The sequence below is a fragment of the Muntiacus reevesi genome, chromosome 13 (genome assembly GCF_963930625.1).
Source record: "Muntiacus reevesi chromosome 13, mMunRee1.1, whole genome shotgun sequence".
In the NCBI taxonomy this organism is placed as follows: domain Eukaryota; kingdom Metazoa; phylum Chordata; class Mammalia; order Artiodactyla; family Cervidae; genus Muntiacus; species Muntiacus reevesi.
The window spans coordinates 21,935,947-21,963,047 of NC_089261.1; the positions used below are offsets into that span (position 1 = coordinate 21,935,947).

At 57.4% G+C, this 27,101-nt stretch overlaps 2 protein-coding genes across 19 annotated transcripts in view; one reads left to right on the forward strand and one right to left on the reverse strand.

Moving 5' to 3' along the window:
* The first annotated feature begins 902 nt into the window (after positions 1-902).
* Positions 903-16,136, forward strand: RFLNA (refilin A). Its single transcript, XM_065904198.1, has 3 exons — positions 903-1,492; positions 12,697-12,806; positions 14,568-16,136. The coding sequence occupies exons 1-3, from the start codon at positions 1,286-1,288 to the stop codon at positions 14,899-14,901; spliced, it is 651 nt and encodes a 216-aa protein (XP_065760270.1). The 5' UTR covers positions 903-1,285; the 3' UTR covers positions 14,902-16,136.
* A 5,794-nt stretch (positions 16,137-21,930) lies between these two features.
* Positions 21,931-27,101, reverse strand: part of NCOR2 (nuclear receptor corepressor 2) — a 232,076-nt gene continuing 226,905 nt past the window's right edge. For 11 of the 18 annotated variants that reach the window (XM_065904616.1, XM_065904620.1, XM_065904624.1 and 8 more), the window contains 3 exons: positions 24,994-25,218; positions 23,695-23,874; positions 21,931-23,122 (listed from right to left, as the gene is read on the reverse strand). In XM_065904616.1, the coding sequence (XP_065760688.1) occupies positions 22,941-23,122; positions 23,695-23,874; positions 24,994-25,218 (587 nt within the window). In that variant the 3' untranslated portion in view covers positions 21,931-22,940. The remainder of the gene's footprint in view (positions 23,123-23,694; positions 23,875-24,993; positions 25,219-27,101) is intronic. The other 7 variants (XM_065904634.1, XM_065904632.1, XM_065904627.1 and 4 more) reach the window with 2 other exon arrangements.

The window sequence follows — 27,101 nt, forward strand, 5'->3', positions numbered from 1 at the left end:
TTTCACTCAGTGCTTTCCACCCGCAAAGGCCCAATGTGCTGACCTCGGATGATCGATGATGGAGACACAAGTACCCCTGGCCACTGGTTCCTATCTTAGAAGGTAAACAGAGGGGTGGACAGTCGCGTTGGAAAGAAAGGAGCCAAGGAACGGGTCTTGAAGCCTGGTGAGCGTTTAAGCATCTTGTTTTCGCCCCTTCCGTTGTAAGCTGACATTGACATTGAAGTCGCTCAGTCGTGTCCGATTCTTTGCGACCCCATGGACTGTAGCCTACCAGGCTCCTCCGTCCAGGGAATTTTCCAGGCAAGAGTACTGGAGTGGGTTGCCATTTCCGTTGTAAGTTACAGACTTTCTAAAACAGAGATCTCTGAAGATTCTTTTATTGGGACTTCAGTGAGCGGAAGGAAACCTCGAAAGGTTACATCAGACACGACTACTACTGCTGCTGTTACTTACGATGGCTTGCGGACCCCATGAATCGCCCCAGTGGCTGGGGTGTTTATTCCGGCGGCTTGTAGGGCTTCTCAGGTAGCTCAGATGGTAAAGAATCTACCTGCAATGCAGGAGACCCGAGTTCGATCCCTGGGTTGGGAAGATTCGCTGGCGCCGGGATGGCAACCCACTCCAGTATTCTTGCCTGGAGAATCCCCATGGACAGAGGAGCCTGGCTGGCTACAGCCCATGGGTTGGCAAAAAGTCAGACACGACTGAGCGACTAAAACACACATAACGTCGAACTGTGCAGTCCCCGCGGGCGCGGGCTGGCGGAGGCGCCGGCCGGGGCGGTTGCCCACCGCGGAGGAGGCCGGGGGCGGGGTGGGCCGGGAGGAGGAGAGAGGAGGGAGGAGGAGGCGCCTAGAAAAGGAGGCGCGGCCGGGAAGGTGCAGAGAGGGCCCGGCGGCGGCGTGCGCCTCGGGCTGGGCCGGGCCGCGGGCGGTGGAGCGCAGAGACGAGGCCGGGCCCGGCGTGGCTGGAGCGCGGCCAGCAGCGGCGGGCGGGCGGCAGGCCCGGCGTGGCAGCGCGGCGCGGCGGCTGCCCCGAGTGCGCAGAGCCGGGCGCCCGATCGCCGGCCCCTCCTGGACGCGGCGCGCACGGCCCGGCCGGTCGGGGAACCCGGGGGCTCGGGGAGCCCCGGGGCCTGACGCGCCACCTCTTGGCTCTGCCTGCAGGTCCCGAGCGCGCGCAGCCCTCGCCCCACCGCCGCCCGCCCGTCCGCCCCGGGCCCCGGAGCGCGGTGGAGGAGCCCCCCGAGGAGCCGGGGGCCTGCGCCCCGCGCCCCCCAGACATGGTGGGCCACCTGCATCTGCAGGGCATGGAGGAGAGCCTCAAGGAGAAGAGCCGGGAGGGCGTGCTGGACAGCCCCGACTCCGGGCTACCCCCCAGCCCCAGCCCCAGCCCGCCCTTCTACTCGTTGGCGCCTGGCATCCTCGACGCCCGCGCTGGGGGCGCCGGCGCCTCCTCCGAGGCCCCCGGACCCGGCGAGGCCAGAGCGGTAAGCACGCACCTTCGGGCAGAAAGGGGGGCAGTGCCCGCCCCCTCACCCCCCAAGGAGACGGGGTACTTCAGGAGCCGGGCCTGGGTCCCTCCCGGCATCCCCCCAGCCAAGAAGGTGTCTCAAGAGACAGCCATGCTCCCCAGGTGGGGATCGGAGCGCCTCGGTGGGGGTGGGCCAGCCTGGTCTCTGCAGACCTCTGCCTGACTGCCGGCCTTTTTAAGGAGTCTTACTATCAGCAGTAAAAGAACAGGGGGTGAGGACCGTCTGAAATTCTCGGAGGTTGGCTTCCCAGAGGCCCCAGCAGTGGACCCAGGTTCCCTGTTTACTGCTCCCCTTGGGCTGCCAACGTGAAAGCCTTTTTTAAACCAAACCCAGACAGGAACCCTTCCTCCTCGGGATTTTGAGGGATGTTGACGTGGAGTTGAGGCGGTGCCTGGGGAAGGCTGGAACCCCAGGTCTGGAGACGCAAGAGTTTTACCCCTTGCCAGAGGCGCTGGGACCTTCAGGTGGACTGCGGGGGTCTCCCCGCTTGGTGGCTGGGCTGAGGCTGGGTTCCCCCCACCCCACCCCTTCCGCGGCAGGCGGGAGCCAAGCGGGCGGGATTGGGCGCTTTCTGCTTTGAGGAAGGACAGACAGATCCGGGGCCGCTCACAGCCCCAGTGGCATCTCCCCGCTCTCGCAGTTCTCTGCATGCTTTAACGGGTGTACCAGCAGGGCTGCAGCCTGGCACCACTTTCCTGGGGCCCCCGGCCCTCAGGGATCCCTCACAAGGCAGTAAATGCATCCCGCTCGTTGGAAAATCTCCCCAGAACCGAAAGGAGTGGTTATCCCACCTCCCGCCTACAGACAGGAATGTCACTGGTGTCTCCCTTGCTCTTTGCTCCTGTGCGTCCCAACCTTGAGAGGGCATGGGAATCTCTGGGAGATTAAAAAAAAAAAAAAAAATTCCCATACCCACCTCGTACTTCCAGACATTCTCATTTGATTTATTAGAGGCTGCGAACTGGACATCACGATTTTTAAAACCTCCCCAGGCGATCCTAGTGCAGCAAAGTTTGGGAAACACTTGTCTTAGACCAAAATCAAGTGTTGAATTTGAACTTTGGTCTCTCTTTGTGTGTGAGGGGGCGGGAGAGGCATTCCGGACTTCCAGGGATCGATAGGTGTGACCCCGGCTGTTGGCAGTGAAACTGATCCTGTTGTCCGAACGGGCCAACTTTCCTGCCCGAGTGTCTCAGACTTGGCACGGTTGAATGGGGGTTATTTGGGCTGCTCGCGTTGAGACTCAGTTCCTCTGGTGTCCTACACAATGCGGCTTGGAGGATAGGGGCAAAGAAGCAGGCTTCCCCTTTACTCTTTGGGTCACCCAGAATTTGCTTTATGGAAGGTTTTCTGGATGCTTTTCCTGCCAGCCAGGGGCAGCCACAGGAACAGCGTTCCTGGCTTACTTGTCTTGGCTGTCCTGGTTGATTTTATTTTTCCCTCTCCTTGCTAACTAGATGCCAGGTATGGAACTGAGCTGTGTCTCTAATCTTTAATTTGGCTTGAGGGCAAGACTTAGGGCTTTGTCTACACAGGTAATGACATCTGCGTTTAGACAGCCTTCCCAGGTGCTAAGAACTGTCCTAAAGCTCTTTACTTCTGCCAACTTATTTCATCTTCTTATCCCTATGAAGTGTGTAGGTGCTCTTGTTAGATTCATTTTCCAGAGGGGGAGACTGAGGCTCAGAGAGGTTAGTGACTTTGCTGGATTAGAACCCAGGGAATTGGGCTCCGGAGTCTCTACCCTTAAACCTTGCATTATCCTACTTTTCATTGTGTGGCTAATTAACTGTGTGGGTTTTAAAATTTTATTAAAAAAATTTTTTTAAACATACTTTATTTTTTGGTTTAATATAATTTGTTTATTTTTAAATTTTTTATTGGAGTATATAGTTGATTGGGGGCTTCCCAGGTGGCGCCAGTGGTAAAGAACCCACCTGCCAATGCAGGAGACTTAAGAGATGTGGGTTCGATCCCTGGGTCGGGAAGATCCCTTGGAGGGGGAAATGGCAACCCGCTCCAGTATTCTTGCCTGGAGAATCCCAGGGACAGAGGAGCCCGGTGAGCTACAGTCCATAGGGCCACAAAGAGTCAGACACAACTGAAGTGACTTAACACACACACACACACACACACACACACACTGATAATGCTTCCTAGGAGCAGATGTAGGCAAAAATACCAGCTGCCAATCTTGCACAAAAGGACAGAAAGCTCTCCTGTGTTTTGGAGCCGATGGTTTCAAATGCCCAGGAAGATGCTGGCTGCATGCAGGGCTGGGTTTGCTTTGGCACCCCTTGTGGGCCTGGGGTTCAGCCTGGGGTAGACATCTCTGTTCTGACACCCTGTTCCCGGCACTGCCTTCCCGGTCAACATTGGAACCACACACCCCAGCGGGTGGAGCGGGGCGGGGTGAGCTGCAGTTCTGTCCCCACCCCCAGGTCACTGAGGTCCTCACAGGCTTGTCACCATATTTATTATGCTGGACGTGCATGTTAAATTTGCTCACCCTCTACAAAGAGGTCCCCTCTCCCCCTACTTTTTTGTGAATAAGTTAAACTTACCTTCTGGACAGTACCGCATGGATGTAGGGTAACTGGCTGGCTGCAACATTGCCCCCCAAGACCTAAAAGGCACTGGGAACCAGGCTGGGTGTGAGTGAACCCCTGACCACCACCCCCCATCTTGACCATAGATTTTTTCTTTTTTCTTGCCCACTCTTTGAAGCAAAGATGGTAATGTTCCTAGTAATTCCCAAGCCAAAGGAAGATCTGGGAATCGTTCCACCAATACTTACTGAGCACCTACTGTATGTCATGCAGTTTTGGGGCTCATGGGTGACACAGTGGTGATGTGAACATGATGTCAAAGGTGGTCCCTGCCCCCATAGAACTGGCATTCTAGTGGGAGAGACAGTCACCAACTTAAATACGTGATATAACGCTAGACAGATTGTTAAGTGCCCTTAAAACAGAGATGGGTGCGAGTGGACAGGGTGGTCAGGGAAGTGACAGTTAATGGAAACCAGAAAAAATGAAAGAGTGGCTCTCATGGCCATAGGCCTGAAATGAGTGTCAGTCCAAGGGAATGGCCAGTGCAAAGGCCCTGAGGCAGGAGCAAGCCGGCATGGCTGCGTTGCCTCAGTGAGGCCGGCCAGGGCCAATACAGGGACTTGTAGACCCAGCTGAGGCCAGAAAGTAAAATTCCATTTGGTCTTTTAAAAATGGACTTGTGACTGTTTTTTGGTTTTTTTTTTTTTCCATTTTTTGAGAGCCTCATGAGTTCCCAGATTCCCCCAAATTTAGAAACCCAAATCAGAGGCTTGACAGAAGGACCCATGTGGAACAGACTCTATGGAGGGTGGAGGGAGGTCTTATCTCCATGTGGTAGGGCCCTGCTCGCCTGCAGGACACCGGGACAGCCAAGGCTGCCTGCCGGGCCAGCCAGGCTCTGCCTGTCAGCTGCATTCATCCTTCAAAAACTTAAGCCAGGCTGGGTGAGGGATACAGCCAGGAACAGGATAGAAGCCGTCTGTACCACCTTCAAGCTCCCAGGCCCTGGCCCACTGACTCTTGTGTACTTCCTCCCCCTGCTCCCTGTCCTGCCTGGAGGAGCTGGGGGACTTCGGGGGCATTGTGGGGAGAGGCTTATGTTGCTAGGAGGGCTGAGTGAGTGTGTGTAGCAGACACCCACCCCTCCAAGTTAACCTGGGCAGTTCGGGCAACTAGCCCTGTCCCCTCTTTACCACCCTTAGGGAGAGTGCAGATGGCGTTGGGATCTCAAGTCATGATCTCTGGGTGCCCACTGGAGGGGACAACCACCATGGGGTGGGGGAGATGAGAGATTACCCACCTGTGGCAGATGAAGGGCTCACCCCCCTGTGACCAGAGGTGGCAGGCTGAACCATTACCCCTCAGGTACGGATGTGGATTCTCCAGCAGCCAGTGTTCTGGGCCCTGTCACCCCCATCTCTTCTCCCGGGGTCTGTTTATACATCAAATGTATACCTGAGTGGCCCACTGGAGAATTTCCCAAAGGACGAGCTGCTGGTTCCCTGGACCTGGATTCTGAGGGCAGCCCTTGGGGCCAGATTCAGGTAGAATTGGTGATGGGGAGTAGGCTGTCTTTGCCCCATCCTTGAAAATTTCCTGGGGCTGCCGCCCAGCTCTTGGAAATCTTGGTCACAGCTACCTCTTAGGATCTTGTTTGTGTCCCCCAGAGCCCTTCACCCCAGGACACCTGGATCTTCTCATTTCTCTTTTTCTGGTCTGTGATGATGAAACCAAGGATGTGGGCAGAGGGGGAAGGGAGTTAGGAATTTAGGCAGGTAGGGCCCAGGATTGGGAAGGATGTATGGACAAATGAATGGATGGATGGATAGATGGGAGGATGGGCAGATGAATGCATACGTGGACAGAAGGATGGATGGACAAATGGATGGATGAATGGATAAATGGACAATGGATGGATGGATGGACACACGGATGGATGGACGCATAGACAGAAGGGTGGATGGGTGGATGGATGGATGGAAGAATGGGATGGACAGATGAGTGGATGGACAGATGAAGAGAAAAATGGAAGGTTAGGTGTATGGACAGGAGGACTGTGAAGACAAGGTGAGCCTCCTGGCCCCCAGTAGGCCCACAGGTGTGTCCCTGACCAGCACAGTTGTCTGAGCAGGGTCAGGGGAAGAGAACCAGGTGTGTCTGGCCACGGAGGGAGGAGCCTGTGTGAAGGAAGAAAGGCTGTGAGGAGCCAGAAACCCTGGCGCCTCCTTTCAGCCCCCGTCTGCTTAATCCTGGACAAAGCGGCCTCCAGCAGAAACCCCACGTCCTCTCTGACAGCCCCGCTTCTCTGTGAGAGGCTCACCTGTCTGAGAAGCTACACCTGGAGCTTTAGTGTGAAGAGAAGACAAACAGGCCCTCGTCCTGCCAGCTGCTCTGGGGGTGAGGGGGCGATCAGGAGCCAGCATCCTGGGAAAGCGGCACCCGGCGGAGGGCTACCCGGAGATGGGTCTGTCCTTCTCGCCCTTGGGACTCAGGCCTCCCTTTCGGGGGAGGGATATGGTACAAATGGGCCCCAAGTCTGAGACCCAGGTGTCAGCAGGCCCACCGTCCCATCAGAGGTTCTAGGGGAGAATCCATCCATGCGCCTGTCCCAGCTTCTGGTGGTGGCTGCCAGCCTTGGTGTGCCTCAGCTTATTGACACACGCCCCCGTCCCCATGTGACCTTCTTCCCTCTGTATATCCCGTGTCCAAAGCTCCCTCCTTTAATAAGGACACCAGCCGTACTGAATCAGGCCCCACCCCCACCCAGTGGGACCTCATCTTAACTTGCTCTTCCTTACTTAAAAACCCTATTTCCAAAGAGGGTCACACCCCAGGTCCCAGCAGTTAAGATGTGAACCTACTTTTGCGGGGGCTTCCCTGGTGGCTCAGACGGTAAAGAATCTGCCTGCAACGCAGGAGACCCGGGTTCAACCCCTGGGTTGGGAAGATCTTCTTGAGAAGGGAATGGCAGCCCACTCCAATATTCTTGCCTGGAGAATCCCATGGGCAGAGGAGCCTGGTGGACTACATACAGTCCATGCGGTCACTGAGAGTCGGACAGGACTGAGTGACTCACAGGCACACATATACTTTTGTGGGGGTCACAAGCCAACCCAGCACCCTCCTGTCGCTTGGGCCCCTCTGGTCGCTTGTCTTGGGGAGCAGGCCTGTACTTCAGCCCCGCCTCCGACCTGTGATCTACGGCTTTGCTCAGGTTCCCTCTCTGAGTGTCAGCCCCTGGACCATTTGGGGTCTCCTTGGCTCCCCCAGCCTGGCCCCGCTCACCTCCTCTGTTGTGTCATGTTGAGCAACTAGCCTTTGGGAGCCGCGTGCCCCCGCTGCTGCCCCGTCCCACACCAACCCAGAACTGACCATCAATCCCCCAGGCCTTTCGTAAAAGGGATGAGGATTCTTGGGGCATAAATAACCCCTTCTTGAATCGCTTTCCTCATGGGTGAAGGCTAACGTCCACCTTAGCCCACCATGGTAGCTTTTGGTCTCAACTCCCCAAACACACTGAAGATCATCAGTTTAATTCTGATTGCATTAGAAGCCATGGCCCCCAGCGAGGTCAGCGGCCTTGAGAAGGGCATTTCAGCCCTCACAGAGGTTCCGCATGGCTTTAATGAGGATGCCCCGCCCGCATGCCAGTATGGGGTCTCCCTGGATCCTTCCTCCTGCCACTCACTCTCCACTGATGGGGGCTTGATACCCCCTGACTGAGCAGAAAGTTTCGTGGGGCACACGTGGCTCTAGCCACATTCCATGCAGTGGGCAGGTGGGGGACCGCCATGGGTCACCTGGCTGGGGACAAACGCCCCTGTGCTGTCCCTAGCTGTCCCTGCCAGCCAGGCTGGGACCCCGGTCGGGCTGGGCTGTCAGCACATGGCACAGAGCTCTCAAAGCCCAGCAGCGCTTATCTTTCGTTGGCGTCCTGTGGGCTGCGCTGCGTGCAGCAGCCAGAGACGCGGAGCGCTCCAGACGCCCATGTGTATTTTTATTCCTAGTATTTATCCTCGCACATGAATCACTGGGCGAGGCGGGTGGGGCCTGGTGGGCAGAGGGCAGCCGCGGCCCACTGCTCTCTGGGTCCTGCTTTCTCTGAAGTCCTCCCTGGTCCCCACACAGACGCCCTGCCTGCCCAGGAGACCAGGGAGCCAGGCCAGCCCCCTCCCCAGGCTAGAACGGGGCTCTTCTGGTCCCCAGAAGGAGTTGGGGGCTAGTCCAATTGTGTTACCATCCTAGGGTGGAGGGCGTGGTGTTTGGGAGATAGGGATCCAGCCTTCAGCCTCTCTGCTCCTCTGCCCTGGAGGCTCAGCTGCTTTTCCTCTGGCCCTGCCCCGAAGGGCTTCAAGGGGCCCCAAGGAAACTAGCCAGCCTGTACCTGAGCACCCCGGACTGTGGGCCTCACAAATGGCACAATCCCATTGTACAGATAGGCAAACTAAGGCACAGTGAGCAGGTTCCCTGGGCACAGGGGTCTCTTGGTGGGTCCTCTTCAGAGTGGAGCAAGCACCTGGGCCTTTGGGGGAACAAGCTGGCCTGTGGCTGCCCCCGGGGCTGGGGAGTGGTGAGGGGAGCAGGGTGCCTGGGAGTGTTTGTTCCACGTGGCCTGGGCCAGGCGAGCAGGTGCAGCAGCAGAAGGGGTCCTGTGGGCCCATGAGCCGCAGCCCCCTCCGCAACCCGCCCTCACCCTGGTGGCTCCCATGGGAGTGGCTGGGGGATGGGGGGGTGGTGAGCTGCTTTTGCAGGGTCGGCGGCTTGCCTTCCTGGCCCGCCGTTGTGGCTGTAAGACTGAGGCCCGAGCTTCCGGGGCCAGGCAGGCAGCTGCGGGGCATCTAGGAGCTTCGAGGAGCCCAGCGAGGGTGGCCTTCAGCTGTCCTGTGGCCCAGGTCCCTGGATGCCAGCCTCCGTCTGGGTTTTCAGTGGCTTCCCCCAGCTCTTGTATGGGGTGGGACGGATTTTAGCTGTTTTTCACCGGGGCCCTTGGGACGTGATGCCCAGAGTGCCAGCTTCCTGGCCCAACTTGTGAAGTCAGCCTAGTCCCTTCTGCTGGCAGCCAGTCAGGGAGTGAAATCTGGCCAGAATAGGGCCCCAAACATGCACTCAGCTCTCATCAGGAGGCTTGAGTGAACCTGAGAGGGATGGTGGTACCCGGTTCTTCATTACCTCCCAAAGAAGGCCTCCCTGCTTCTGAGCTTGGAAACTGTTCTTTCATAGGGGTGGCGGTGGGATGGGTGATGAAAACCAGTAGCAGGCTACCCCTTCCTTCCTCTACCCTTGCACCTAGAGACGCCACTGAAAACCTTGGTACCCACACCCGCAGCCCCTTGCATGCCTGCATCATCTTCTCTCCTCTTCTGTGTCCACAAGATGAATCCTGGGAGGCACTGTGACTCATCCAACCCACACAGGCTCTGGCACGCAGTAGGTGTTCAGCACACGGTAGGTGCTCAGCACACAGTAGGTGCTCAGCAAACCACTGCACACATTTGGGGGAATGCCATACTTCAGATAGGGAATGGCTCACCACTCCAGTATTCTTGCCTGGAGAATCCCATGCACAGAGGAGCCTGGCGGGCTACAGTCCATAGGGTCGCCAAGAGTCAGACACGACTGAGTGACTAACATGTTCACTTTCATATTTCAGAGAGTCTGGCAGGGAGAGAGTATGGTCATGGAGTTTTATAGCTGAGGTCAGTGTTGAGTTCACAGAGCCATGGAGAACACCAGAAGTTCCAAAATCTTGTCACTTTTAAAAAATTATTTTCTTTCTTTAAAAGTTTGACTGTGCTGCATAGCTTGTGGGATCTTAGTTCCCTGACCAGGGATTGAACCGGGGCCCTCAGCAGTGAGTGTGGAATCTTAACCATTGGACCACCTGGGAATTCCCATCACTATTTTATTTTTAAACTTAAATCTCCTGAATGATGCATGCTTGCTTCTGGCAGGTCAGAGCAGGGTTGTCCCAAGCTTAAAAAGGGGGTGTTCCTCTCTGGAGAGGAACCCCCACCCCTGCCTCTTGAACCTTTATGAAAAGCATTCAGGATACAAGCCCACTCTTACACAGAGCTTCCTCAGTAGACACAGTCCCACTCATTTACACACTTTGAATCCTTCAGTCCTCACTACGGCCTGTGAGGCAGGTGCTCCTGTCACCCCACTTTGGGGACCAGGAAGCTGCAACCCCGAATGGGGAGTTGCTTGCCAGGTCACATGATGTATTAGCCCCCTATCGCTGCTCTAACAAATGGCCACACACGTAGTGGCTTAAAACAACTCGGACCCAATACCTTACAGTTCCAGGGACTTCCCTGGTGGTCCAGTGGTTAAGAATCCGCCTACCAATGCAGGGGACGTGGATTCTATCCTTGGTCAGGGAACTGAGATCCCACATGCCGTCAGGCAACCAAGCCCACGCACCATAGCTAGAGAAGGCTGAGCGCCGCAACGAAGAGCACGTGTGCTGTGAGAAAGACCCAGCATGGCCAAAAATAAATAAGTAAAATAAAAATAAATGTAAAGAATACCTTACAGTTCCATAGGTCAGCCGTCTAAAATGGGTCTCACAGGCTATTAATAAAAGCAAGGATTTGGGCAAGGCATCCTTTCTGGGGCCTTCCCAGCTGGCTCTAGTGGTAAAGAACCCACTTGCCAAAGCAGGAGACATAAGAGATGCAGATTCGATCCCTGGGTTGGGAAGATCCCTTGGAGGAGGGCATGGCAACCCACTCTAGTACCCTTGCTTGGAGAATCCCCATGGACAGAGAAGTCTGGCAGGCTACAGTCAGGGTTGCATAGGGTTGCATAGAGTCGGACACAACTGAAGCGCCTGAGCACACACCCATGCATCCTTTCCAAATGCTCTAGGGGAGAATCCTTGCCTTTCCCACCTTCTAGGTGCTGCCCACATTCCTTGGCTGGTGGTCCCATCCTCCGTCCTTAAGACAACAGGGTAATGTCTTCAATCTTTCTGACTCTGACCCGCTCCCTCCCTCTTTCCCTTATAAGGACCATTGTGATGATGGGGGGTGGGGTGGGATGGGCACTGGATACTCCATGACAGTCTTCCCATCTCAAGGTCCTTAATCACACCTACAAAGTCCCTTTTGCCCTGTAAGGTTGCACATTCCTGGGAACTGGGCATTAGAACCTCACATTTTGGGAGACATTATTCTACCTGCCACGCCCAGCAAAGGAGAGATGAGGCTACCCTGAGGACAGCTGCTGGGGGCCTGTGGGGAACCCCTTGTTTGTCCAAGTCTTGGGTATTTTCTTCCTGTGGTTCTTCATTGGCCTGTGTTCTGGGGACACTGTGATCAGCTGAGGAGGCGACTTCGGTATTCATAGGCAGATAGCAGATTAAAAGATGGGCATGGGGCTCGCTCAGGGGCTCACAAGTGTGTGTGGGAGCAGTGTGCTGCTTTGCGCATGTGAGGTCCTGCCTTTGGACAGCACGGGGTCTGAAAGGTGCCAGGCACTGGGGATAGAGTGGTCCTCTGGTCCTGAATCTTAAGGAGCTCATGGTCTGGGGGTGACAGACACACAAAGGGGCCGCAGCAAGGGAGGCCAGCAGATGGGAGCTCCAGGGACCCCACAGAGGATGGTTGGGAAGACAGGAAGCTGGTTTCTGAGTTGTTGCCTTAGACCAAGTGAGAGAGAAAGAAAAGGATGTTCCTAGTACCGAGAACAGCATAAGCCAAGGCGCAGAAGCAGCCTGGGGCGTGGCCAAGGCTCGCGGAATGTGGGCCTGGATGGGAGGCTCTGTGATCCTGTGCATGAGAGCAAGCTTGCTCTGAGCACGGGGTGACAGGTCAGGTCTTGGGGCTACAGCGCCAGTCTTGTGGGTGTGAGAGGCAGTGGGGGACACGAGTGAGGGCACAGGCTCTGGAGCTAGACCACCAGCTCTGCCCCTTCCTAGCTGTGTGGCCTCAGGCAAGTTACTTGTCCACTCTGGGCTTCAGTTTTAGCATCTATATAACAGGGGTGCTAGTAACAGCTCCGTCCCATGAGTGAATGAATGGATATGTGGGGGTGCTCAGAGCAGTGCCTGGTGCAGTTCGCGCTCGAAGAGTGTCCACTACTGTGATTCCTCATCCAGGTGAGGTCAAAGAAGACCTTTTGAAGGATTTGAATGAGGGACCCACAGCCATGCACCAAGAAGGGCTGGGAACTCTTGCCTTGATGAGTGCAGTTTTCAGCCCATCGCAGAGCTCCGTCCTGCCATGTCACCCTGGGGGGCAGCTCGCGAAGCTTGGGCTCAGGGGCTCCTTGAGAGGGTTCTCGGTTCTACAGGGCCCTGAGCCTGGCTCTTGGGGCTCAGGTGGGCTGGGCGCTGTAGAAAGAGACCATGACCACGTCCCCTTATAGTGACGCCTGAGAACTGGGTGATTAGGGGGGCAGGTCGGTGGGTGAGTGGGCATCAGAGTGCTTAGATTCCACAGAGGGACACTGGGGTGGGCTTCCTGATGGACCCCGCAGAAGCAGGCTTCCAGAAAAGCCAGGACTGGAAGGGTGTGGGGAGCTCCTCTTGTGTCCAGCGGGGAGCTGAGGCCGTAGTGCCGAAGGGCTGCTCACGTGACCCTGTGTCCCTGGCTATCCCCACAGCCCCCCGCCCACCCCCCGAGCACCCCGGCGCGAGAGATGAGGCCCCGGATGCTGCCTGTGTTCTTTGGGGAGAGCATTGAGGTGAACCCGGAACCCACACCGGAGATCCGGTGAGTGGGGCTGCTGGGCTGGGTAGGGGTGGGGTAGGCGTGGGGTGGGATGGGTGGGGGGCCAGGCTGGGGGGCTCGGCAGGGTCCCCTCGCTCCAGGCAGCCCTTCTGGGTGATGCTCCCTGAGGAGGCATGGCTGTGATTTGGAGAGACTCTGCGGCCTTTGCTGTCCACACCCCCCATCTCCCCGTCCCCAGGCCCCCATTTGGCCGTTTCCACACTGACTTCACCCCCAACCTTGCTGATTGTTATTTTAAATTTGTCCCTTTATCCCCCAAGGAGCCGCTGCCCTGAAGTGTGTTAGGTGCCCTCCCATGCACAGGGTGTCTCAAGTGGCACCCGCAGCGCTTCTGAGTTAAGGTGACCAAAGGCCTTGATGCTGGGAAAGACTGAGAGCAGGAGAAGGGGGCAACAGAGGATGAGGTGGTTGGATGGCATCACCAACTCGATGGACATGAGTTTGAGCAAACTCTGGGAGATAGTGAAGGACAGGGAAGCCTGGCATGCTGCAGACCATGGGGTCACAAAGAGTCGGACACGACTGAACAACAACCTCGCCCCCTCTGGTGCTTTTCTCCAGCCATCTGCCCTCCTGAGAGGGCTTCTGGGGCTCAGGCTTCCAGAAGGTGGAGTCTGGGGTCCGTGGGTCTGGCCCCCGTATCCTTGGGATGCTCAGATGGATTTGTTCACATCACTCTAGCCTGGCCAGGGGTGTGGGACCCACTGCCTCCTGCTCCTCCAGCTCTGGATATGATCGCAGGAGACAAACGGGTCCACTTTAAAGAATTTTATGCCTGAAAAGTCCTCCTTTTTAGTTTTTATTATCAGAGGCCCCAGAGGGTGGTTGCAGGCTGCCTGGGCTCTTGGGAGTCTGCTTCCCTCCCCCCATGGATTACCTGTGGGATCCAGTGGGGAAGGAGACAGGTGAAGCCCCTGCTCCCCACAACTTTACCTTCCAGTGTGATGATCTGGGAGCAGAGCTGGGGGATGCTGAGCAGTTGGCCACTCATAAGGGGGTCACCCCTGGAGGAGGGCATGGCAACCCACTCCAGTACTCTTGCCTGGAGAATCCCATGGACAGAGGACCCTGGCAGGCTACAGTCTATGGGGTCGCAAAGAGTCAGACACGACCGGGCGACTAAGCTCAGGGCAGCGCAAGGGGCTCACTCACCTAGAGGAGCCAATGCTACTCTGGGGGAACTTATTTTGATAAAATTTCAAACGTAAAGAAAGTTGCAGGAAGAGTATAGGGGACCCCGGTTGAACTGATTCCTTGCTGTTTCCATATTGCCCCGTCGGCTTGAATATCCATATGCTCTCACTCATTCTACATAAACAAAATATTTTTTCTGACCTGTTTGAGAGGAGGATGACGACATCCTGACCTCGAACCTCTAAATAACTCCAGCCGGTGTCCTTCCTGAGAACAGGGACATCCTCTCACATAATGACGGTCTGCTTGCCAAAATCGGATCAGCTAAAGCCAAAAACACGACCACTGCCTAGTCCAATTCCGCCCATTGTCCCCAAATGTCCTTTTATGGCCTATTTTTAATCCCAGTCCAGGATCCCACTAGGGGCATGTGTGAAATATATAGTTGTCCAGTTTCTTGAGTCTCCTCCGAGTCGGCAGGGTCCCTTCTTTGTCCTTTTGACCTTGACATTTTGCAAGCAGCCTCCAGGCTGCTCCATGTTCACCTTGCCCTCTGATCGTGACCTGACTGTCCGGCCCTGAGCTCACCCCTGTCCTCCCCCCCACTAGCTGCAATTCTGAGGTCAAGTATGCATCGGAGAAGCACTTCCGGGACAAGGTCTTCTACGTGCCGGTGCCGACGGTCACGGCCTACAGCGAGACGATTGTGGCCACGCCCAACTGCACTTGGCGCAACTACCGCAGCCAGCTGACCCTGGAGCCGCGACCCCGCGCCCTGCGCTTCCGCAGCACCACCATCATCTTCCCCAAGTGTGCCAGCAACTCCTTCCGCACCACCCTGCACCTCAGCCTGGGCCGGCCCCGCTGCTGGTTCACAGCCAGCGTGCAGCTGCAGCTGTGCCCGCGCCCCGGGCCCGGCCTCCTGGGCCCCGCGCCCCTCTGACCCGCAGCCCGGCCCCGGTGGCGGTGGCGTCGCGGCGAACCAGGGCCATCCCTGGGGCGGCCGGAGGATGGACTCTGCTATTGGGAGGGACCCTGGGATGTGTCTTACCCCGGCCGCTGGGGCTCACCCAATAAACACATCTATTTTATCAGCACCTATGTGGGGAGGCAGCTTGGGCCTGGCTCTCGGAGGAGCAGGGGGTGGGGGCAGGTGGATAGGCAGCGATGGAGAGAAGAAGGCACGTGTCCTTGGCTGCCCCTGAGGTGGGGACACCCCGAGCATCGGCAGGATGGAGGCATCCCAGCCTTGGCCGCACGGGAGGGAAGAAGGGGGCCATTCAGACACCCAGTGGCCCTGGAGGAGACTGTTTCCAAAACGAGCCTTTCAAATGCATGCAGCTTAATGCCCAGAGCCGTAGCCCGGCAACCTCCGGCGGATAGTGGGCCAGGAGACTGGGTGAAAGCTGGACGCCAATGCCAGGGCCAGAGTGGGCTGTGTCTGGGGAGCCGCCAGGAGGAGCCCTGCCCACACTGTCCCGGTTGCCCGTGCCCCAGGGCAGGGGATGGAGGGCCCAGCCTGTCTGCACCGCAGCCTTTCAGCGCCGTGTCCAGAGCCTCACCCACAGGGCAGCCTGCTAACTTCTGTCCGCCGACGCCTTCAGGACCAGGACTTGGGAACATCAGAGCCCTGGAGCCAGGTGCCAAGGGGAGGCGTCTAAGCTCTTGGAAATGACCACCACCACCTGCCAGCCGTCAGCTTAAAGAGATTCTGTGGGGCCCGGCGCCCTTGCGCAGGCCTTCCCCTCCTACTGTGATGACTCAGCAATGGCCGGTGCTGTAGGGCTCACGGCACACATGCAAGGTCAGGGAGGAAGACGTGAGACCCCCATGCTCCCTGGGAAGAGCCAGGACACGTGGGGACCGGGGCCACGACCTGGGGCTGCTCGGCACCAGTGACCCAAAAGCCGCCCAAAGTGGCCACAGAGATGCCCTCAGATTGGACCCTTAGGTGGGGGTTACCCCGACATTCCCCTGGCTTCCCCCCTAAGATGGGGCTTTAGTTCCCTCGCTGGGGAGAAGGGCAACTTGGAGCTCACGTTCAGGAGAGGCAAGGTGATTGATGTATTTTTATATAACTACACAGACTGTGCGTGGTCTCTCCACAAAGATGCTTTCTGATTAACAAAGAAATAACTTAAGAAACAACTGATTATCTTAATAAAATGTGCAAACTCAAACAGGTTCCCTCTTCCGTGCTTCTAAGACCTTTGGATGCCCCAGGAGGGGGTGGTATTCACAGGCCCATGGTCCCTCCCGGCTGCTCACAGGGGACAGGAAGACAGTCGGAAGGGTCAGAGCCCTGTGCTAGCACCCCCTTCCCCATAGACAGCTTCAGGGTGCACCAGCTCCACCTAGGAGCTAGGAAATTAATGCAGAGGGCCAGGCCCCATGCTGGGACTTGGTTTGGGGGTGATTCCAAAGAAAGCCCCGGCAATCTGAATATTTGATGCTCCCATGCTTTGCCAGCCTGTATGCCAGCCCTCAACACTCACAGACCCCCAGAGTCCATTGTATCCCTGGAGGAGGGCCATGCTGCCTCTGCAGGGCAGGTCTTGACCATGTTACATCTTCTCCCCATCTGGCCCATGTCCTTGGGGGGGCCTCTGGGACCCCAGATTGTAAACGAGGAGGGCATTCAGCAGCCTTAGGATAGTGTCCTCTTTTGAGTAGCAGGGTGCTGGTGTCTTTGCAATGGGCTTCCCTAGTGGCTCAGGGGTAAAGAATTCACCTGCAATGCAGGAGACCTGGGTTTGATCCCTGGGTTGGGAAGATCCCATGGAAAAGGAAATGGCAACCCACTCCAGTATTCTTGCCTGGAGAATCCCATGGACAGAGGAGCCTGGTGGGCTACAGTCCATGGGGTCACAAAGAGTCGGACACGATGGAAGTGATTGAGCACGTACGCTTGGTGTCTTTGCAGGGGCTCCGGCCTTGATGGAGGATGGTCTCTGACAAGGAGTGGGGGCGGTGAGGCAGGAAGGCAGGGCCAAGGGGCAAGTTCATGTCACCCAGAGAAAGAACCTTGAGGCCTCGGCTGCTTGGGGAGAACAAACGGGGCACAAACACAGCGCTGGGGCTTTGTGCGGACACGCACGCGTGCTGGGGTCGCATCACTCGCACCAGGCAAATTCAACTGAGTTTACTTTCCAGTCACAACTCTGATCTCCCCACTTGGAAGGAAAAATGGGTTGGGGTTCGTGACGCGTGCAATTATGGTGCCAACAAACCTGGTGACCTTGGAGATGTCCCAGGGGTCGCCGTTCAAGAAACAACTTCCGGGGTGTGTAGTTAGCTGATGGCTTCCAGTCAGAGAGTGCAGGGATGGGACCCCTCCGATGGGCGTCTTGGCTCCTGGTTGACCGAGGCTGGATCCCTGCCGGGTCCTGCTTCCTGCCATTGTCTTTCACAGGTGTCACCCTTGATAGGCCTCATCCCCCCGCCCCAACCATCTCAGTACCTCCCCCAGGACCTGGGTAGTACTTGTGCTTCTGAGAATCAAGCAAGACCATCTCCTTGGACCATGCAAACAGCTTCCATGTTCCTTGATGACCTTGGAACTCCAGCCTACTTTTCCTTGTATGGCAGGGGTTCCAAGAGGCCCACCCTGTGGGGAGGAGTAAGAGATGTGCAAGGGTTGCAGCCCTAAGACCCTCAAGCACACTCCGATTTTCCTCTGGAGAAGCCGTGTGTCCTAGCAGAACCCAGAGGACTTGGAGGCCAGCAGAAAGTGGTGCCCGTTTCATCTGGGAACTGTCCCAACCCTTGGGATTACTACCCCCAAAATAGAGCCTGGAGGTCAGTGACCCCACTACCGAGGCTCAGGGTTCCGCCTGCAGAAGGCGCTCGGTCTTCTGTCCCCCGCTCAGCGCTCCCCAGATCCAGATGCACTGGACAAGCCCTTGTGGGGGGCAGAGGCCGCTCACTAAGCCCCCTGGGAGGGGAAGACTGACATGGGAAGGGCACGGTGGCTGGAAAGTCTCCTGCTTTACTTCTCTGAGCACCTGCAAAATGGGACATGATTTCACCTTCCTGGCTGCTGGGACAGTGAGAGTCCATGCTGGTAAAGCTTTGGCTGCAATTGAATCAAGCTGGGACCATCCTAGGGGCGGGTCAGGGCGTCCATCTCTCACGAAGCCGCAGAAACACTTCCCAGGTTGGAGGACCAGCTCTGGCCCCCACACACCCATCCCGACCCCCTTCGCTCGGCTTCTTCTGCGGTCACCCCAGCCAGTCTCTGGGTTCATCACACTCACAGGCCTCAAATCCAACTCGGCAGCCCCTGCCCACCTACAAATAGGTGCCCTGTCGGCATCATCCCCGCCCGCCCTTCGTGATGCTGCCAACAGCGGCCCTGGCAGCTGGCATGTACATGGACCACCTTCTCTGTCTGCAGACTGCCTGACCCTGCTGTCAGCACTTTTTTGCATTTAATCTTTCCAAGGAGCCTGTGAGGTAGCTGGTGAGACATTCTAATGAGGAAGTGGGACCTGGCCAAACTCCAGAGGGGTGAGATGGACAGACAGCCTGTTGTGTGACTGCCACAGCTGACCCTTCCCCGGCTTCCCGGAGAAGGCATAAAGACAGACACATCTCCTTCGACGGCCCTCCTTGTCCTAAGGGCTCCCTCCCACCAGCCACCAGCGATCAAGTCAGTCCCACACACTCCTGGTAGTATGCAAATGATCACTCATTGTCCCTGGACCACCTGGAGTTTTCCTTCCCTTCTCTCTCCTTTCCTCATAAACCCATTTATGTCTTTTCTCCTGGCCTCACCCTACTGACTCCTGCTCAGATGGGTAAACTGTGTCTCTACAGAACTACCCAGCCCATCTCTGAGTTACTCCTCCCAGCAATATCATTATCCCATTTTACAGATGGGGAAACCAAGGCACAGAGGGTTCAAATGGCTTGGCCAGGGTCACACAGCCATTAAGCGGCAGCTGGCCCCATGGTCTGTCCTTACTCGCAGGCTATACCACCTCCCTTTTGCCTACCTCGTAAGTGGCCTGGCCCCTTGATGGGGGCCCTTCCTGAGGCAGTGGGTCTCTGCCCTGGCCCCACACTGGTCTCCTGGCCTATTTTCCCCTCAGCACCCAGTAGCTTCACAAGCCAATGAGCTCCAATTTCAGAAAACCAGCCCATCATCTTACAGGGCGTTGCTTGTTCTGTCTCAGAAATTCCAGGGCCCCCGCACTATGTCCACCCACTCTGGCCTCCTGAATGCCCGACAGGGTCTCACCTCCCACCCTTTGCCCACGCAGGTTCCTCCCACTCAGCATATCCCTTCCCCAAGAACCACCACCTCCAGGAAGCCACCCTGATTGTTCCAGGTCAGTTGTGACAGTGTCTGAGTCACCTGGGCCCAGAAAGGCTTGTCCTGAGCCAACCCGAGGGCCCTGGGGACCAGCCCATTCCTGCCCTCCCTGTGGACGGCAGCTCTTCAGGCCAGCGGGGGCTGCGCCTTCCTCTGAAGAGCTGTCTGTGGCCCTACTGGAGACCTCCTGGCCGTAAGGAACTGAAGGGATCAGGTTCTAGCTCCAACCTTGGGAACCACCCCCGCCATCAGGAGGGCTGCAATGCATCTGCATCAGGAATATCTGGGCTGCTGGATGAATACAGATTCCCAGGCCCCAACGTGAACCAGAGAATCATATATACCCGCCAGGCGGAGCCCAGGAATCTGGATTCTAACCAACGCCGCACGAAGACACAGGGACACTAGCCGACAACCGTCCCCCACTTTACAAACCACGTTCTCATTTCCCGCTGAATCTGATCCTCAAGGGTCAGTTCAGCTCAACAGTCAACAGGGGGCTTGGTCAACAACAGTCAGGAAGGGAAAAGCAAGAGCCTTGCTCTCCAGGGGTTCTGTCCAGTAGCTTGCGGTATGTTAGCAGAAACCCAGGAGAGAGAAGATGGGGAGAGATAATGGGTTTTAGAGGAAGGAATGACCTAGCTGGGTTTTGGAGTGTGTGTAAATGTTTTCCAGGGAAATAGGGGTCAGGGAACAGCACGAAAGTGTTAGTTGCTCAGTCGTGTCTGACTCTTTGTGACCCCATGGACTGTAGCCCGCCAGGCTCCTCCATCCATGGGATTCTTCAGGCAAGATTACTGGAGTGGGTTCCCATACCCTCCTCCAGGGGATCTTCCCAACCCAGGGATCAAACCCGGGTCTTCTGCACTGTAGGCAGACTCTACCAGGGAATTAATGCGCACAGCATTGGGCTCCATTTTAAGATGGACCAGTAAGATAACTGAACCAGAAGGGAGTCCGGTGAACCCTTTGGGGGCTGAGGACTGGCTGGGTGAGACTGGAAGAGAGGGCGGACCCTCTGTAGGCACCAGGAGGACCTCAGTTCTCCCTGTGCCCTGCCAATATTCCGGTGTGGGGTCTGTGTACCGGCCCTCAGAGAGGGCAGAGGCACCGAGTTGTGTCAGTTCTGAGGTCCTGGAGACAGAGGGCTGGCAGAGATGACCCTGTGGGCTGACACCTGTGTTACCACCCCCCACCCCCCACCTCTATATCACCCTGGCCTGACTACAGCTGAGGGAGGAGGCATGGGATCCTGGGTGACACCAGCATGCCTGGCTAATCCCTGGTGGCTGGTGTGGCCAGCACAACCTGACCCACCCTGAATTCCAGGTGGGGGCTGGCCTGCACCCCAGGCAGAGGGAGGCCGGCCGAGGACAAGACCCTTTGGTGGCCCAACACTGCCACCTGCCTGTCAGCATCAGTACTGCAGCCCAGGTGCCAGGCTGCTCCCTGTGGGGCTCAAGCCCTCTGCCCACTCCCTTCACGGCAAAGGTTCGCAGGGTAAACTTGGAGCGTCACCGAGGCTGGGCAGAGTCCCCTGGGGACGCAGAGCTCCCCCCGCCCCACGCACCGGTCTACACCCTGCGGAGATGGGGGTGCTGGGTTGACCACCAGGTTAAAGGTGGGGCTGGGGATGGCAACTTCTCCCTACAGTGGCCCTGGTTCTCTCCTCCTCTGCCCCCCACCCTGAACCCCAATCCCGCATGCATGTCCGCTGCAAAGAACTTCAGCCTCTCTGAAGCGCTGGCTCCGCTCCTGAAGGAACATGGCAGGCGTGAGAGCACACAGCCCTTGAGACCCGTTTTACTAAAACCGCAAGTCGCCAATTGGCAGATGTCTGAAGACTCGAGCTGGGAGGCTGTTCCCTCTTCTGCCTCATATGCAAAGCCAAGGATCTGTCTGTTTTCTAACAAGGCGTAGGTGGAATAATTTTAATTTTTTAAAATACTTTTATTTTTTATTTATTTTATTTATTTATTTGGCTGTGTTGCGTCTTAGTTGGGGCACATGGCAGGCACAGCTGCCCCACAGCATGTGGGATCTTAGTTCCCCAACCAGGGATCGAACCCATGCCCCCTGTGCTACAAGGCGTATTCTTAACCACTGGACCACCAGCCAAGTCCCAGAACAATAACTTTTTAAGGTATTTAACAGTTCAGGGGTGATGATGGCCATCTTGGACACCGTCAGCATGGGTGTGAATTTCCAATACCCTCCTTGTGGATGAAAATTCAATACTCCCACCATGGGTGTGATGGTTCAGTGTCTGCACACTGACATCCCTACTGTTAGTATAAATACTCACCTGCAGAGGAGCCAACTCACTGGAAAAGACCCTGATGCTGGGAAAGACTGAAGGCAGGAGGAGAAGGGGACGACAGAGGATGAAATGGTTGGATGGCATCCCTGACACAATGGACATAAGTTTGCTCCGGGAGATAGTGAAGGACAGGGAAGCCTGGCTTGCTGCAGCCCGTGGGGTTGCAAAGAGTTGGACACGACTGAGCAATTAACCAACATTCACCTGCAGATGGGATGAGTCTGGTGAGTCCGGGGACGTGCCCTCGTCCCCCGCAGGGCTACACTCCCACCGTCCCATTCTGTGTTGCCCACCCTCCAGGCTGCGGGTCCGAGATAGATAGAGAAGAGCCTCTGTAACTCGAGTATAATTTGCTTTTTAATGAGAAGAACATGTGTAAATGACAGGACGCCACCGCTGTGCGCAGATGGCGGTCACAGAATACCCATCAAATTCATTCTGCCCAAGGAAGGGAGGAAGGAAGGACGCAGGGGGGAGCTCGGGGGCCAGCAGCCCCCACCCCACCTTGGTCCTGCAGACGATGGGGTCACCGACTGTCAGCCTGCGCACGCCTCTTGAACGGTAAGCAGGGATCGAAAGCACAGCAGCAATAATACTGGGTAAGTCCTTCCTTGCTTAAAACATCTGAATTAATTCATTGAAGGTATCAAAAATATACCCTGTAAACCAATATATCATTTACACCTGCCTTTCCTTCCCGCCGCTGCGGCAATGCTGCGTGAACAAAACAGTCCAGTTCCTTGGAGCAGCCGCTCGCCCCAGGCCGCACCTGGCCCTGCCGCTCGCCCGCCTGGCCTGACTCAGTTTCCCACGGTCTCATCGCCTGGGGCTGGGGCAGCCCCTGGGGCCCGGGGACAAGAGTGCTGGGGCCTGGACAGGGCCCGTGTCCGTCTGTCCAGAGTGCTAAGCGGGAGGGGGGTGGGGGGCGGACGGGGCTGGGGGTGCGGGGGCTGCGAGCTCAGTTTAGACTTTGGTTCCAAATGCGTTAAGGGGGGAGGCAGTGGCGTGGGAGGTGGGTGGTCGTCCTGCTTTGGGTCCCTGGCCGCCCCGGCTGTACGCGTGTGGCCGCCACACACGCCTGCCGCGCCCCCTGCCCGGCCCGGCCCCTCCCGAGCACCAGGTAAACATCCCCTGAGTAAGGTCACTGCGCGGGCCAGCCGGGGCGGGAGTCGTAGTTAAGGCTTTAGACAGGCAAGGATGCCGGCTCTGGACGGACGGACGGACGGACGGACGGACGGGCGCACAGGCAGACTCAGGGGCTCCTTCCTCGGTGCGGGGAGTCGGCGGCCGCCCGCTCCTCGCCCCGCTGCTCCGGCTGCTCGCCGCCCCCTCCCCGCTCTGACCGTCACTCGCTGTCGGACAGCGTCTCGTACTGCGAGCAGAGCAGCGGCTTGGGCTCCTCGTCCCAGGCGTGGTGGGGGCCGGCCAGGGGCCCGCTGCCCGCGGGGAGGCCGGGCGGGGGCGGGGAGGCCATGACCCCCGCCTGTAGCCGCATGATCAGGGGGTTGTAGGGGAATGGGGTGGACCCTGCCGGAGAGACCGGGAGAGAGACACGGTGAGCCAGGCGGTCCCCGCGGGCCCCACACACCTGCCAGCCTGGGGCCTTGCTTTCCTGCCTCCGCTGCCCTTCTGTCTCCTGAAGGTTCTCAAGTTGCCCACCCGGGCTCCTCGCCACCACTCCCACCCCATCCATGCCCGGCAGTCTGTCTTCCAGCCCTGCAGGAGCCTCCTCACTGCTCCTGCCCTTGTCCCCGGGGCCTGTTCTGCAGCCAAGGGATATCCCGAACCTCCCCCAGGGACTTCTTGGCACTCACAGAGAAATCGGGGGTGGGGGGCTCCCTTGCAGCCCCCCTGCAAACCTATAGGACTGGTCCCTGCCCACGAGCCTCGCTCTTCACTTCCAGAATCCTTCATCCTCCCTAACTGCGCCCTTGCCCTCCAGCTGGGCCCTTACAGGGAGTGTCCTGACCGTGTGTGAGCCTGAGTTTAGCTGGGCAGGGCCCTGGGTGGTCTTCTCAGAACAGGCCTGACCACACGCTCCGCACACAGTAGGTGCTTGAGTAGCCGGCCTGGCCCCCTTGCCCGGCCTCGGCGCCCACCTGCGGATGAGGGCCGGTCCTCCCACACGCGGTTGGTGAGCGGAGTCCGGCGGTTGCAGTCTCCCTCCGAGTGCACCGAGGAGACGGAGGGTGGCCGGTCCCCAGATGCCAGGCCCGGGGCTGGGGACTTGGCTTTTCGGCTGCTGGGTCTGCCGGAGACTTTGGCCTTTCCACCGCCACCTGCAGGGGGACACAGGGAAGGGGCCACGTTGGACTGTGAGGACAGCTCTTGTGCTATGGGGATTTGGGGATGGGTGAGGCCCTGACCCCCTGCTTCCTGGGCCCCTCAGGGAGGGAGAACAGCAGCTCAGGCCCCTAGGAAGCCAAAGAGGTCAACCAGATATCCAGACCCAGTCATGCACCTGGACGTGCAGGGGAAAGTTTCTACTAGGGCAGTGGGTAGAATTATGTGCAAAGCCCCCTCAGGCTGCCCCAAGGCCCATCTACCCACTATGGGCTAATACTACAAGCACAAAGCCTCAGGCCTCTGGCTGGACCCTGACCACAGCCCCAGGATTATGCTGGGGCCTGGCGGGCTGCAGGCCCTCTGCAGAGAAGCTGGGAGCCCTGAGGCCAGGCCTGGGTTCGCGTTATGTCTAGAAACTTCCTGGGGCCACAGTGTCCAGGTTAGAAAAATGGCTCAAGCACTCTCCTTGCCCAGCCCTTGCTCTGATATGTGGAGTGTTGATTAGGGACCCAGGTCCGAGGGCGAGCTGGCCCGTGTGGTTTCCCTAACTCATCTGATCTCCTCCCCATCAGGCCCGAGGGCCAGCCGTGGACACGCATGGTGGCCGCCGCAGGCACAGAGCCTACCAACCTGGCTGCCCATGAGCCCAGGGGTCCCCTCGATCCACACAGAGAAGGTAAGGACCTCACTCCAGCCCGACTGCCCCCAAGGAGACATAAGAGGGGCCAGGACGCGGGCCTCTGGGGACCCGTGTCCGGCAGGGTTCAAGGAAGGCGGGGCAGGGCTCGGGCAGCGGCGTGAGTGGTTTTAGAAAAGCGGCAGCTCCTTCGTGCCCAGTGGGCAAGGGCGGACCCGGGGCAACTCGGACACCTGGGGGTGCCCGCCCGGCTTGGGGTTAGCCAACTCCAGGACCATGTCAAACACGAACAAAAAAATCAAGTCACAAGCTCCAAAGCTGGGGGTGGGGGGGCGGGAGGCGGGGTGGCGTTGGTCAGAGGAACGTGGAGGAGGAGGAAGAGGAGGAGACGGCGGCGGGAGGATTAATGACACCGGGGTGGGGACAGACGGGGCGGGCGGGGCTGGAGGGCCGAGGCGGGAGGAGGCCTGCAGACCTGGCGAGGTGAGTGCGTGTTCGCTCCGTCCGTCAGCAGCGGTTATGGGCATAGCAGCAGCGGGCAGGCTGGCACTGGCATTCAGAGGGTTAAAAGCATTGGCGCTGAGCGGGTGCTCTTCCCACTGATCATATTTACCCATGAGCGCCTTTCTAATAATAGCCTCCAGCCCCATGTTGGTGCTGGCATGTTCCTGCACCGCCTGGCTTCTGCAGGTCATGAGGCCTGGGAGAGAGACACACACAGGGGGGCCGGGGGGGCCAGGGGGGAGGGGGAGAGAAGCACAGAGGGGGAGAGGGAGGAGAAGAGAGAATACACAGTGAGCACATTTCGCAAAGCCACCGTTCTCGTTTCCCTGTCTGCCCCGCCCGCCCTGGTGTTCCCTGCAGGGCGATGGGGCGGGAGCCTGCCTCTGACTCTCGGGGATTCCCGGTGCGGTGTGGGTGAGGGGGGAGAGGTGGGCTCTGGGGCAGCTACAAGCTCATCACCCCCCACCAAGCCTCACTTCTACTCTGCCCTCTGGGGAAGCGGAAGCCCCTGCTGGCTCCCTAACCCCAGCTGGGGCTGCGTCATTAATTACAATCCAAGTGGCCTTAAAAACAGGGAGTGGGGTGGAGGGTGGGATCAGAGGTCCCTTTATTGAGGGGAAAGGGCTGCGGGGAAACTAAGTCCAGCCTGAGCGCAGTGCTGGGCGTGGGGGAGTCCTTCCTTGGTTCCCAGGGTATGCTGGGGAGAGGGACGGGGGGGAAGGTGACCAGACAGTCCTCCAGCCGCCCCAACCTGGGAGCCCCCTGCCCCCCCGCAGCTGGGCCTAACTCTCCTCCCAAGCCTTCTCCCCGCCCAGGGAGCCACGAGGAGAAAGAGGTGCAGAGACGGACGGTGAGGGAGGGTCGCAGCCATGCAGTTACGGTGCGTGCAGGGGTCAGGGCAGAGCTGGAGACAGTGGCCTGGCCGTGCCCGCCCGGCCACCCCAGCCCACAGTGGTCCGATCGACAGTTGCCCCCCACGAATCCTTCCAGACACCCACTGCGAAGTCAAGCCCGTTACTCCTCTTTTTCTGTTTACCAAGTTTCCTGACCCTCTCGTGTTTCCTTGTGAACCATCCCAGGGACTTTTTGCAAACCCCGGGGAATGTGCCTCTTTGGGGCATTTTTTTGTTGTTGTTAAACCAGACTCTGCTTTCAAAAACTGCCGACAAAGCTCTCTGCCTGCCACCAGGCAAAATTTTTCATGAATTTTAAAACTTCTGCTCAGAGCCAACTGTATGATTAGCAAGTCTGGCTGACCCCTGACTCATCTGTAAACTGGACTGCTGACTTCGTGACACGGCAGCTTCTAAAATCACATTTCCAAAGCAACTATCTGCTGTCTACGTTTTCTTTTTCTTTTCTTCCTTTTACTTTCAAACTCATTCACAGCCACAAGACCCCTTGACTTTTTTTTTAAGCTGGGTCTTGGCCATGTTTCATCAGCACTTCAAATAAAAAAGCCATGTCCACCAAGAAAAAGGAAATTTTCCAACAGGGGTGATGGATGGGTAGAGGAGCAGAGAAAGCATTTATGATCCTACAAACTAAACCACTGGGAAGTGGAAAAAATGTGAGGGATACTGGTCATGATGGTTACTCGGCAGGTTAGCATCCCACGATCACAGATGAGCCTGACACCAAGGTCACGGATACGTGGTCTGACTGGTGCTTAGTCAGGAAGCCGACCACCGCCAGTCCTGAAGCAGGAGCTAAAGCAGCAGAGACTGGGGTCTGGGGGAAATTCCTTTGTTTGGATTAAACTGCTTCGGAAAAAAAAGTTGAATCTAATTTATATACAAGTTTTCACATAAATCTTGGTTGTTGCACATGAGTTTCTACATACACATGCACCTGCATGTCTCAGCGTCTTGGTCAAGGTTTGGAACATTCTGAAAACATCCATTTCTGACCATCTTGTTGTTTTGACCAAACTGCCTCCTCCCTGTTGCCTAAGGCTCAGCATTGAGAGGCCCCGTGGCCCCCTGGTAAAATCCAATAGTTGTCTTTTGCTCACCTCGTTCCTCGAGCTGTGATGGCCCCCAGAGAAGGTCATTGTGACCCCCTGTGTCCCTCCCGAAG